Source organism: Pongo abelii, chromosome 3 (assembly GCF_028885655.2).
Source record: "Pongo abelii isolate AG06213 chromosome 3, NHGRI_mPonAbe1-v2.0_pri, whole genome shotgun sequence".
Taxonomy (NCBI): Eukaryota; Metazoa; Chordata; class Mammalia; order Primates; family Hominidae; genus Pongo; species Pongo abelii.
In genome coordinates this window covers 149,604,241-149,616,590 of record NC_071988.2, presented here as the reverse complement: position 1 = coordinate 149,616,590, position 12,350 = coordinate 149,604,241, and the positions used below count along the sequence as shown (strand labels likewise).

The following is a 12,350-nucleotide window of genomic DNA, read 5'->3' as shown; positions in this document are numbered from 1 at the left end:
GTGATCCACCCGCCTCGGCCTCCCAAAGTGCTGGGATTACAGGTGTGAGCCACTGCGCCCGGCTTACCACCTATTTTTATACAGGAACAAACTAAGAATGAATTTTACATTTTTTAATGATTAAGAAAATAAAAAAAGAGGGGCCAGGTACGGTGGCTCATGTCTGTAATCCCAGCATTTTGGGAGGCCGAGGCGGGTGGATCACGAGGTCAGGAGACCGAGACCATCCTGGCTAACACGGTAAAACCCCATCTCTACTAAAAAATATACAAAAAATCAGCCGGGCTTGGTGGCGGGCACCTGTAGTCCCAGCTACTCGGGAGGCTGAGGCAGGAGAATGGCACAAACCCAGCAGGCAGAAGTTGCAGTGAGCTGAGATTGTGCCACTGCACTCCAGCCTGGGCGACAGAGCGAGGCTCTGTCTCAAAAAAAAAAAAAGAAAAAAAGAAGAGTATTTTGTTACACATAAAAAAACACATAAATTTCAAATTTCTTTCTTTCCTTTTTTTTTTTTTTTTTTTTTTCTGAGATCAGTCTTACTCTGTCACCCAGGCTGGAGTGTAGTGGCTCGATCTTGGCTCACTGCAACCTCAGCCTCCCAGGCTCAAGCGATTCTCCTGCCTCAGCCTCCGAGTAGCTGGGACTACAGGTGTGCACAACCACGCCTGGCTAATTTTTGTATTTTTTTAGTAGAGACAAGGTTTGGTCTTGAACTCCTGACCTCAGGTGATCCACCAGCCTCAGCCTCTCAAACTGCTGGGATTACAGGCATGAGCCACTGCACCCAGCAAAATTCAAATTTCAATTCCATAAATTAAATGTTGTTGGAGCAAGGCCATACTTATTCATTTATGTATTGTCTATGGCTGCTGTCACACTACAACAACAGAGTTGAGTAGCGGTAACAGAGACCTTATGTGGTGCTATCATCACTTTATATTGCTGCAAAAAAGGCAATAAAAAGGCAATATAAAGAAGGGCAAATATTGGGAACAGAATCAAATAGAATTCTATAAATTGCCTTTCAAATGGTGAATATGTTCAATTAAAAGCATTTCCTGGCCGGGCGCGGTGGCTCACGCCTATAATCCCAGCACTTTGGGAGGCTGAGGCGGGCGGATCACGAGGTCAGGAGATCGAGACCATCTTGGCTAACATGGTGAAACCCCATCTCTACTAAAAATACAAAAAATTAGCCAAGTGTGGTGGTGGGTGCCTGTAGTCCCAGCTACTCGGGAGGCTGAGGCAGGAGAATGGCGTGAACATGGGAGGTGGAGCTTGCAGTGAGCCAAGATCGCGCCACTGCACTCCAGCCTGGGCGACAGAGCGAGACTCTGTCTCAGGAAAAAAAAAAAAAAAAAAAAGCATTTCCTTGGCTGGGCGCTGTGGCTCACCCTTATAATCCCAGCACTTTTGGAGGCTGAGGCAGGCAGATCACCTGAGGTCAGGAGTTTGAGACCAGGCTGGCCATTATGGTGAAACCCCATCTCTACTAAAAATACAAAAACTAGCTGGGCATAGTGGCAGGCATCTGTAATTCCAGCTACTCGGGAGGCTGAGGCAGGAGAACTGCTTGAACCTGGGAGGCGGAGGTTGCAGTGAGCCAAGATGACGCCACTGCACTCCAGCCTGGGTGACAGAGCGAGACTCTGTCTCAAAAAAAGAACAAATAAATAAATAAAAGCATTTGCTTTTAGATTGATATCAGTATTTGGCAGTACCTATCTGTGTGGAGACATTTTCAAAGCTGAAATACATAAAATTTCATTATGGATCAGTATTAACAGATGAATATTTCCAACAGATTTTGATGATAGGGAACACAAATCTTGATCCTCAACTAAGTGAATTATCTCCTCCAAAAAGAATCCCATTCTTCTCATTAGTAGTGCTATAGTAGAAACAATAATTATTATCATATTTTGAATTTCATCAATAAAAATTTGTGGAAATTTATTTTCATCCTCATATAAGTACCTAAGTTATAGCCTCAATTTTGTGTGTTGGCCTGCAAAGCCTAAAATATTTACTATCTGGCCCTTTATAGATGAAGTTTGCCAACCCCTAATCTAGATCATGGTAAATCTCAACATTGACTGTACATTTTTTTTTTTGAGGTGGAGGTTTGCTTTTGTCGCCCAGGGTGGAGTGCAATGGCGCAATCTTGGCTCACTGTAACCTCCGCCTGCTAGGTTTAAGTGATTCTCCTGCCTCAGCCTCCTGAGTAGCTGGGATTACAGGTGCCCACCACCATGCCTGGCTAATTTTTTGTATTTTTAGTAGAGACGGGGTTTCACCATGTTGGCCAGGCTGGTCTCAAACTCCTGACCTCAGGTGATCCACCCGCCTTGGCCTCCCAAAATGCTGGGATTATAGGCGTGAGCTACCATGCCTGGCCTTGACTATACATTTAAATCACCTCAAAATTTTTTGGGGGAAAAAATGCCCTTGTAGGGGGCCCCCTTCTCTGAGGTTCTGATTTAATTAGTCTGGAGTATAGCTTGGACATCAATATTTATTAAAAGCTTTCTACTGAGACTCAAATCCGTAACCAGAATTGAGAACTATTGGCTTAAATGATGTAGAAGATTGTATACTAGTTGTTTTAGAATGTCATTAAGACGAAAGCATGTACTTTTTTTTTTTTTTTTTAATGAGATGGAGTCTCACTCTGTCACCCAGGCTGGAGTGCAGTGGCGTGATCTTGGCTCACTGGAACTTCCACCTCCCAGATTCAAGCGATTCTCCCACTTCAGCCTCCTGAGTAGCTGGGATTACAGGCATGTACCACCACGCCCGGCTAATTTTTTGTATTTTTAGTATAAACGGGGTTTTACCATGTTGGCCAGGCTGGTCTCAAACTCCTGACCTCAGGTGATCCACCCACCTTGCCCTCCCAAAGTGCTGGGATTACAGGCGTGAGCCACCTCACCTGGCCGTAATTTTTTAATTCTAAAAAACAACTCTCAGAAGCATGTGGAACCCAGTTCGAAAACCACTGGAGAAGATCATAAAATTTCTGCTTAAAATTCCTCTCTAATGTGGTTTAAAACTACAAGCTGGAACAGTGAAAAGAACACTACACTTCAAATCATTCTGCAAACTTTGATGGAACACTTGGTAATGCCTCCAACCGTGCCAGGCACTGAGGGCATAAAAATGAATGAGATCTGCTTCCTTCACAGACTGGGTATGGAGGGGGTGGGACACAATTAACTATTTAAATATAATGAAATAAGGGCTGTGATAAAGGAAAGTACTAAGTGTTACAGAAATAACAAAATTAGGGCCCTTAGCCCCAGCTAAGAGAAATCTCTGGAGGGCTGATTCAAAAGAAGGGGAAGGAGAAGAGTTCTGGCTCTACCATTAAACTAACAGTGAGGATCTCATCAAGTACCTGAACGCCTTTCACTGTGTTTTCTTTTTATAAAATATAGTTCAGGCTGGGCGTGGTGGCTCACGCCTGTAATTCCAACACTTTGGGAGGCCGAGGCAGACAGATTACTTGAGGTCAGGAGTTTGATACCAGCCTGGCCAACATGGCGAAACTCCGTCCCTACTAAAACTATAAGAAAATTAGCCGGGCGTGGTGCCATGCACCTGTAATCCCAGCTACTCAGGAGGCTGAGCCAGGAGAATCGCTTGAACCCGGGAGGCGGAGGTTGAAGTGAGATCGTGCCATTGCACTCTAGCCTGGGCAACAAGAGCAAAACTCTGTCTCCAAAAAAAAATAAAAAAAGAGTTAAAGGATTTCTTAGATGAAAAATTTTGAGAACCATTGTCCAATGTCCTCTTCCTTTCCTAGGCTGTCCTCAAAATCTCACCCATGCCTGTAACATCAGTTACCATCTAAATACTAGTGATTAGGAGTTTTTATCTCCTGTTCAGGCCTCTGCTTTGAGCCTCCAACTGCCATCTTATTGTCTAGTTTTAGACATATAAAAATCTGTATGGGCCGGGCACAGTGGCTCACACCTGTAATCCCAGCACTTTGGGAAGCCTAGGTGGGTGGATCACTTGAGCTCAGGAGTTCCACACCAGCCTGGGGTAACATGGTGAAACCCTGTCTCTACTAAAAAATACAAATAATTAGCGGGGCGTGGCGGCAGGCCCCTGTAGTCCCAGCTACACAGGAGGCTGAGGCAGGAGAATCGCTTGAACCCAGGAGGCAGAGGTTGCAGTGAGACAGGATCGTGCCACTGCACTCCAGCCTGTGTGACAGAGTGAGACTCTGGCAAAAAAACAAAACAAAACAAAAAACAAACAAACAAAACCCAAAAAAACAAGGTATGTGCCAGACTAGATTTTTAATCTGTATTCTCACACTGGTTTTCTTCCAGGGTTATCTATCTCTTTGAAGAGTACCACCCTCACCCCCGCAACCTACCATCATCCCATCACCTGTATTATCTCTGAATCCATCCAGATTTCTTCATATCCACTGCCACCATCCTAGTTTTAGCTTTAGCTATCATCATGTTTCACCTGGCCACGTCGATGACCTTCTAGTTGAAACATTTGCATGAACTATAGGCCCTCTTCAATTGGTTCTTCTCACTGCAGCCAGAGTGAATGAGCTTTTTAAGATACATTTTTTCTAACGATCAATTGACAATCTTTTTTTTTTTAAGTTCTGGGATACATGTGCAGAATGTGCAGGTTTGTTACATAAGTATACACGTGCCATGGTGGCTTGCTGCACCCATCAACCCGTCATCTAGGTTTTAAGCCCTGCATGCATTAGGTATTTGTCCTAATCCTAAATTTGTCCCAAATACATCTTAAAATGTATTTAAGACACATGTTAAATCAATGGAGAAAAACCTTTAATGTCTTCCCGTAGCTCTTTGCATAGAGACTAAAATCCTACAGGACCCTGCATAATCTAGTTATAGCACTTCATTAATAAAGTATTTTCAGGAACAAATTTTACTAAACAAGTTAAACTCTGATCAATTTCTTCATGATGCAGTTAGCCCATTTCCACTTTCATACTAATTGGTTTTTTTTTTTTTTTTTTTTTGAGACAGAGTCTCGCTCTATTGCCAGGCTGGAGTGCAGTGGCACGATCTCAGCTCACTGCAACCTCCACCTCCCGGGTTCAAGTGATTCTCCTGCCTCAGCTTCCCAAGTAGCTGGGACTAAAGGCACCTGCCACCACACCCGGCTAATTTTTTGTATTTTTAGTAGAGACGGGGTTTCACCATGCTGGCCAGGCTGGTCTCGATCTCCTGACCTCGTGATCTGCCCGCCTCGGCCTCCCAAAGTGCTGGGATTACAGGCGTGAGCCACCAAGCCCGGCTCATACTAACTGTTAACTAATTTTCTTGGGATCAATTCTCATCCCTCTTAATTTTGTATTTTGAGTTTTCTTTGAAAATCTTTTTTTTAACTGATTTTTGTAGGTCAAATTTGCAGATCTAAATTTTGTGAAAGTTTGGTGCATCTATAAATTTTTTAGTCAACATCAGTTTATTTTTATTTATCTGGAGATGCAGTCTCACTCTCTCACCCAGGCTAGAGTGCAGTGGTGGGATCTCGGATCACTGCAACCTCTGTCTCCAGGGTTCAAGCAATTCTCCTGCCTCAGCCTCCTGAGTAGCTGGGATTACAGGCGCGTGCTATCGCGCCCAGCTAATTTTTGTATTTTTAGTAGAGACGGGGTTTCACCATGTTGGTTAGGCTGGTCTCGAACTCCTGACCTCGTGATCTGCCCGCCTCAGCCTCCCAAAGTGTTGGATTACAGGTGTGAGACACTGCAACTGGCCTGTGTACTTTCTTAATGGTTCTCTCTAGGATTACGGGTGTGAGCCACCGCGTCCAGCTATTTTTATTTGTTTTTTAGACAGGGCTTTGCTCTGTCACCCAGGCTGAAATGCAGTAGTGCAACCATAGCTCACTGCAGCCTTGAACTCCTGGGTACAAGTGATCCTCCTGCCTCAGCCTTTTGAGTGGTTGGCAGTACAGGCACACAAGACTGCGCCCTGCTATGCCTAACTTTTTTTCTTTTTTCTTTTTGAGACAGAGTCCTGCTCTGTTGCCCAGGTTGGAGTGCAGTGGTGCGATCTTGGCTCACTGCAACCTCCATCTCCCAGGTTCAAGTGATTCTCTTGCCTCAGCCTTCCGAGTAGCTGGGATTACAGGCGTCAGCCACCACGCCCGGCTAACTTTTGTATTTTTAGTAGAGATGGGGTTTCATCATGTTGGCCTGGCTGGTCTTGAACTTCTGACCTCAGGTGATCCAGCCACCTCGGCCTCCCAAAGTGCTGGGATTACAGGCATGAGCCACTGCGCCGGGCCACTTTTCAGATTTTTTGTATCGGTGCTATCTAATAGTTACTAGTTACATGTGGCTATTCACATTAAATTTTAACCCTTGAATGTTAAATAAAAAATTCAGGTCAGGCGCGGTGGCTCACACTATAATCCCAGCACTTTAGGAGGCCGAGGTGGGTGGATCACCTGAGGTCAGGAGTTCAAGACCAGCCTGACCAACATGGAGAAACCCCGTCTCTACTAAAAAAATACAAAATTAGCCGGGCGTGGTGGCGCATGCCTATAATCCCAGCTAGTTGGGAGGCTGAGGCAGAAGAATCACTTGAACCTGGGAGGCAGAGGTTGTGGTGAGCCAAGATCGTGCCACTGTACTCCAGCCTGGGCAACAAGAGCAAAACTCCATCTCAAAAAAAAAAAAAAAAATTTCAGTACCTCAGTTATGATTGCCTCATTTCACATGATCAATAGCCACATGTGACTAATGACTACTGTGTTGGGTAGAGTGGATGGATACTTTTCTGTCACTGTATAAAGTTATATTGGACAGTGCTGTTTTATACTCTTATTTAATGGTTGCTCACATGACCTGTTACCTCAGTCTGTCGGGGCTACTATAAAAGAATACCTTAATTTGGTGGCTTAGACAACAGATATTTATTTCTCACACTTCTGGAGCTGGGGAGTCCACCAAGGTGTTGGCTGATTCAATTCCTGGCTTATAATTCATATAGTCATTGGTTTCCTAGGATTTTGTCTATAAGAATATTCATAGAATTAGGCTATTTTACTGCAAAGTGGCCAAATGACCTTTTTCCCCTTTGTCTAATCTACCATAATCTTTCCTCACCTTTCCAAATGCAGTTACTATTATTAACATATAGGAGACTCTACCTAAGACTCCCATTCCCAGTCTAACTAAATCTCTAGATTTTGTTTGCAGTATATTTATTCATGACTGTAAATGTTATCACATTCAACACTGAGCAACATTGAGATAACTATGGTCTGTAAGAATGTTTATTTCCCTCAGATCACACATATTTGGGGAAAATTTTGGTTATTTTTATAGAGATACTGATACTGTTCTGCTAGAGCCTCCCTTGCTTATTTCTGTCTTACCTTGTTTAGGGCATAATAACAAAGAGTTCAAGAGTTTGGGTACATTAATCAAATGTGACATGTGTCTACTGTATTTACAATAATACCTCTTGAAAAGCACAAATGATTAGCTTTTTAAATAGACTTTTATTGTGAAATATAATAAAAGATTTGGAAATGATTTTTAAAATTTTAATTACAGTGTTAACAATTCAATTATCTTTGTGAGAGAAAGCACCACATTACAAAAATACAAAGAAGGAATCTAAAATGCACATGCTAAAATGACTTAATAGTAATTACATTAGCAAATCATGAAATTCAGAAGCTTTTTCTAATTACAGATCTAAATCAGGGGTCTCAAACTTAGAGGTCTTCAGGGCTGAGCAGGAACTACAAAGTAGAGAAGTTGTCTGATGTAAGAGGGAAGTCCAGTAGGCTGTGGCAAACTGGGGAATGCATACCCAATCAAAAGACTTTTCAAATTCAAACATTTTTGAAATATTATGTACATCCAATAAAATAACTGTGGGTCAAACTGGCCTATGTGAACTACCAGTTTACAACTCTGGTCTAAATTAATTTCTAATATTTTATGTAGTACCTAAATCTTCAAAATGGCAGACAAATGGCAGACCGCACTTCTTTGAGATTTTATATATATATATACGTATGTGTGTATATATATGTATGTGTGTGTATATATGTATATACGTATATATATATACACATATACGTATATATATATATATATAACGTATACATATACGTATATGTGTATATTTATGTATTTGAGAATACTTAAGCCACCATTTTGGGGGGAATAGATTTAAAAATTCTAAGAAAAGTTATTTTGCACTTTGAATTCTTCAACTGAGGTAGTTTTAGGGATATATATATATTTTTTGAGACAGAGTTTTACTCTTGTTGCCCAGGCTGGAGTGCAATGGCACAATCTCGGCTTACTGCAACCTCCGTCTCCCAGGTTCAAGTGATTCTCCTGGCTCAGCCTCCTGAGTAGCTGGGATTACAGGCATGCGCCACCACGCCTGGCTAATTTTTTTTTTTTTTTTTAATTTTGTATTTTTAATAGAGACAGGGTTTCTCCATATTGGTCATGCTAGTCTCAAACTCCTGACCTCAGGTGGTCCCCCCACCTCGGCCTCCCAAAGTGCTGGGATTACAGGTGTGAGCCACTGCACCCGGCCTAGGTATATATTCTTAAAACATCTGGTTAAGAGAAGAAATTTTAAAAATACTTTATTTCACACTTTATTTGGGAAAAGTTAGTTATGCCTAAGAATTAATTAAAACTAAATCAAAATTTCATTTTTTTAACAACAGAAATTCACACAACATAGTACATTATTGCTTAGTAAGAAATGTTTATGTGAACAATAATAAAGTATTGGTTTTACTAAAACCATTGTTCAAAAAGCATTCAATCATATAACCTCACTATATACATAATATAAGAAAATCGTAATTCAGTTGACAAGTTTTATTTTAAATAGTATTTTGTGGAAGAACTTTAGTAGATGTTATACTTTTGGTTAAAACTAAAGGTTCTCATCTGAACATGTAAAATTGCTTATAGCTCAAAGAGCTGTACAGTGTTGGCTTGTTGTGCCAAAGTAGTTTGAAAGAAGTTACTACTTTGTCTACCATCAATAACTTCACATTAATAATTTTTAAATATTTGTAAAAAATTAAGATGATAGAGGCATTAGAGGTGACAAATGAAATCTCCTTTAAAAAGACTGCAAAGGCACATTATAATTCAAATATCGTTAGTAGACTAAGAATCCCTATTTAAAAATAATTCACAGCCAACACAGATTTCAAACAAAACTCAAATATACCTACTGTAAAACTTCACACAATACCCTAAAATATTTTCCACTTTTTTAACATTTTAGCTGACAGCTAGAGAAGTTTAACATAAAAAGAAAGCACCAAATCAAGCCATATAAACCCCATTTAAGAGAGTTAATAGCTATTACATAAAACTTTAAATATTTTCTGTAAAATAAAGATTATATGGGACAAATCAATTACATATGTGTCTATTAAATTTTGAAATTAAAAGCCAAAGCTGTTAAGTATTTGGGTAGTTAGATGGTTAGCAATCCAAAGAATAAGCACATAAAAAAATATAATTAAAAAAACAAAAATAAAATATCAGGTCGGGTGTGGTGGCTCACGCCTATAATCCCAGCACTTTGGGAGGCCAAGGCAGGCATATCACTTGAGGTCAGGAATTCGAGACCAGCCTGGCCAACATGGTGAAACCTCATGTCTATTAAAAATACAAAAATTAGCCAGGCATGGTGGCGGGCACCTGTAATCTCAGCTACTCAGGTGGAGGCAGGAGAACTGCTTGAACCTGGGAGGCGGAGGTTGCAGTGAGCCAAGATCATGCCATTGCACTCCATCAGTTAATGCAACAGGTCTTCCAATGTTTCCATTTTTGTGAATTGAAACTTTTTAGTAGGGAGAAATAAGCTTGGCATTTTGTTTTGTTTTGAGACAGAGTCTTGCTCTGTCTTCTAGGCTGGAGTGCAGTGGTGCGATCTCCGCTCACTGCAACTTCTGCCTCCTGGGGTCAAGCAATTCTCCTGCCTCAGCCTCCCGAGTAGCTGGGATTACAGGTGCCTGCCACCATGCCTGGCTAATTTTTTTTTTTTTTTTTTTTTGAGATGGAGTTTTGCTCTGTTGCCCAGGCTGGAGTGCAGTGGCGCAATCTCAGCTCAGTGCAACCTCCTCCTCCTTGGTTCAACCAATTCTCCTGCCTCAGCCTCCTGAGTAGCTGGGATTACAGGCACACGCCACAATGCCCGGCTAATTTTTTTGTACTTTTAGTAGACATGAGGTTTCACCATGTTGGCCAGGCTGGTCTTAAACTCCTGACCTTGTGATCCGCCCGCCTCAGCCTCCCAAACTGCTGGGATTACAGGCGTGAGCCACCGCACTCGGCCTACTGGCATTTTTTTAAAACCCTAATCTTTAGTAAAGTTTTAGTCTAGCAAAGTCTAATGCATTTTATCTGCAGAACATTCATTTTGATTATTATTATTATTATTTTGAGACGGAGTTTCACTGTTGTTGCCCAGGCTGGAGTGCAATGGTGTGATCTCGGATCACCACAACCTCTGCCTCCCGGGTTCAAGCGATTCTCCTGCCTCTGCCTCCAGAGTATCTGGGATTACAGGCATTCGCCACCATGCTTGGCTAATTTTTTGTATTTGTAGTAGAGAGGGGATTTCTCCATATTGGTCGGGCTGGTCTTGAACTCCCAACCTCAGGTAATCTGCCCACCTCAGCCTCCCAGTGCTGGGATTACAGGCGTGAGCCACCGCACCCTGCCACTCACTTTGATTATTAAAAGCACTTACATTCAAGTAGAGGTACATGTTAAAAGAAAAAAAAAAAGAAAAAGAAAAGCACTTATCTATGAAGCTATCAGGATTATTTTAGAATTCAAAGTTAACACTGATTTTATATATCATAAGTATTTATTTCCACAGCAGAAAATTAGTTGAACACAAGAACATTAAAAAAATAAACATGTTTCTCAAATCAAGTCAATAGTGAAATGTTATAAGGGTACAAAGTAAATGCTGATATATTAAAATCTTGGTTTGATTTAGCAATTTTATTAAAACCCAGAAAAGTTTCTATTAATAAATTTATTTAATTTAATTATTCATGATTAAAAATTTAGTTTTTCATAAATAGTAACAACAGACTAAAATTGAATATATGGGATTCCAATAAACAATAATAAAAACACTTTAACATTATCTACTTCAAATATTATCTTGAAATTATTCGAATGTATTCAAAGTTTATAGTTAACTGATGTGTAACAATGAATTCCAGACTACATTGATAGCGATTAGATATATTAGTGCTGTCTGCTTGTCCTTCACATGATCATAGGATGAAGCTCCCTTTTGTAAGAAACATCATGGCCACACTGGTTACATATAATAATCCAATTAGTTAGCGTATTTATGGAGGAAGCGGTCAAATGCATCATAGATGGCTTGTCTAAAATTAAATATGAAAGAAAAACTCTAAGTAACTAACAAAAAGGGGGAACAAACAATGCCTTTACCGTAAGTTATTTCCAAATTTATCTGTGGCTTGCAACTTGACATCCTCTCTAAATAGCTATGAAATAGGCAGTTACCCTCCCCAGAATGGGTGTTTGAATCCATGTAACTTTTTTTTTTTCTTTTGAGACAGGGTCTTGCTCTGTCGCCCAGGCTGGAGTGCAGTGGCATGATCTCTGCTCACTGCAACCTCTGCCTCCCAGTTCAAGTGATTCTCATGCCTCAGCCTCCCAAGTAGCTAGAATTACAGGCATGCACCACCTCACCCTGCTAATTTTTTGTATTTTTAGTAGAGACGGGGTATCACCATGTTGGCTAGGCTGGTCTCGAACTCCTGGCCTAAAGTGATCCGCCTGCCTCAGATGCATGCAACTTTACCACCACTACCGGAAAACCTCAAATATACTTCCAACTTATGATGGATCTAGAAGCATTATCTTTTTCTGAAGCACTTTTTTGTGCCTTAGAATATATATATTCATACACACACACACACACAGAGGCACATGTGTGTAATGTGTGTATAAAATAAATTATGAAAGAAAAAGGAACTGATTTATTGTCTTATCACTTTGTTGAAAATTAATTATGTAACTTTTCAGAATGTAAGATTCTGTTTCACAGATTATGATATAGATGTTTTTCATTTACTATGAACATGTTCCTAGCTACTTAAAATCAGAAGCCTTGGTTTCCCACAGAAACTTTACCAAGTATTTTAACATTTCAATTGAAAAGGAATAGACAGGCCGGGCGCGATGGCTCAAGCCTGTAATCCCAGCACTTTGGGAGGCCGAGGCAGGCGGATCATCTGAAGTCGGGAGTTTGAGACCAGCCTGATCAACATGGAGAAACCCT

At 40.9% G+C, this 12,350-nt stretch overlaps 1 protein-coding gene across 5 annotated transcripts in view; it reads right to left on the bottom strand.

Moving 5' to 3' along the window:
• Positions 1-8,412: 8,412 nt before the first annotated feature.
• The window catches only part of ABHD18 (abhydrolase domain containing 18), a 74,086-nt gene continuing 70,148 nt past the window's right edge, over positions 8,413-12,350 (bottom strand). For 4 of the 5 annotated variants that reach the window (XM_054553436.2, XM_024245680.3, XM_054553435.2 and 1 more), the window contains one exon: positions 8,413-11,427. In XM_054553436.2, coding sequence (XP_054409411.1) covers positions 11,376-11,427 — 52 coding nt within the window. In that variant the 3' untranslated portion in view covers positions 8,413-11,375. 5 annotated transcript variants of the gene reach the window in all.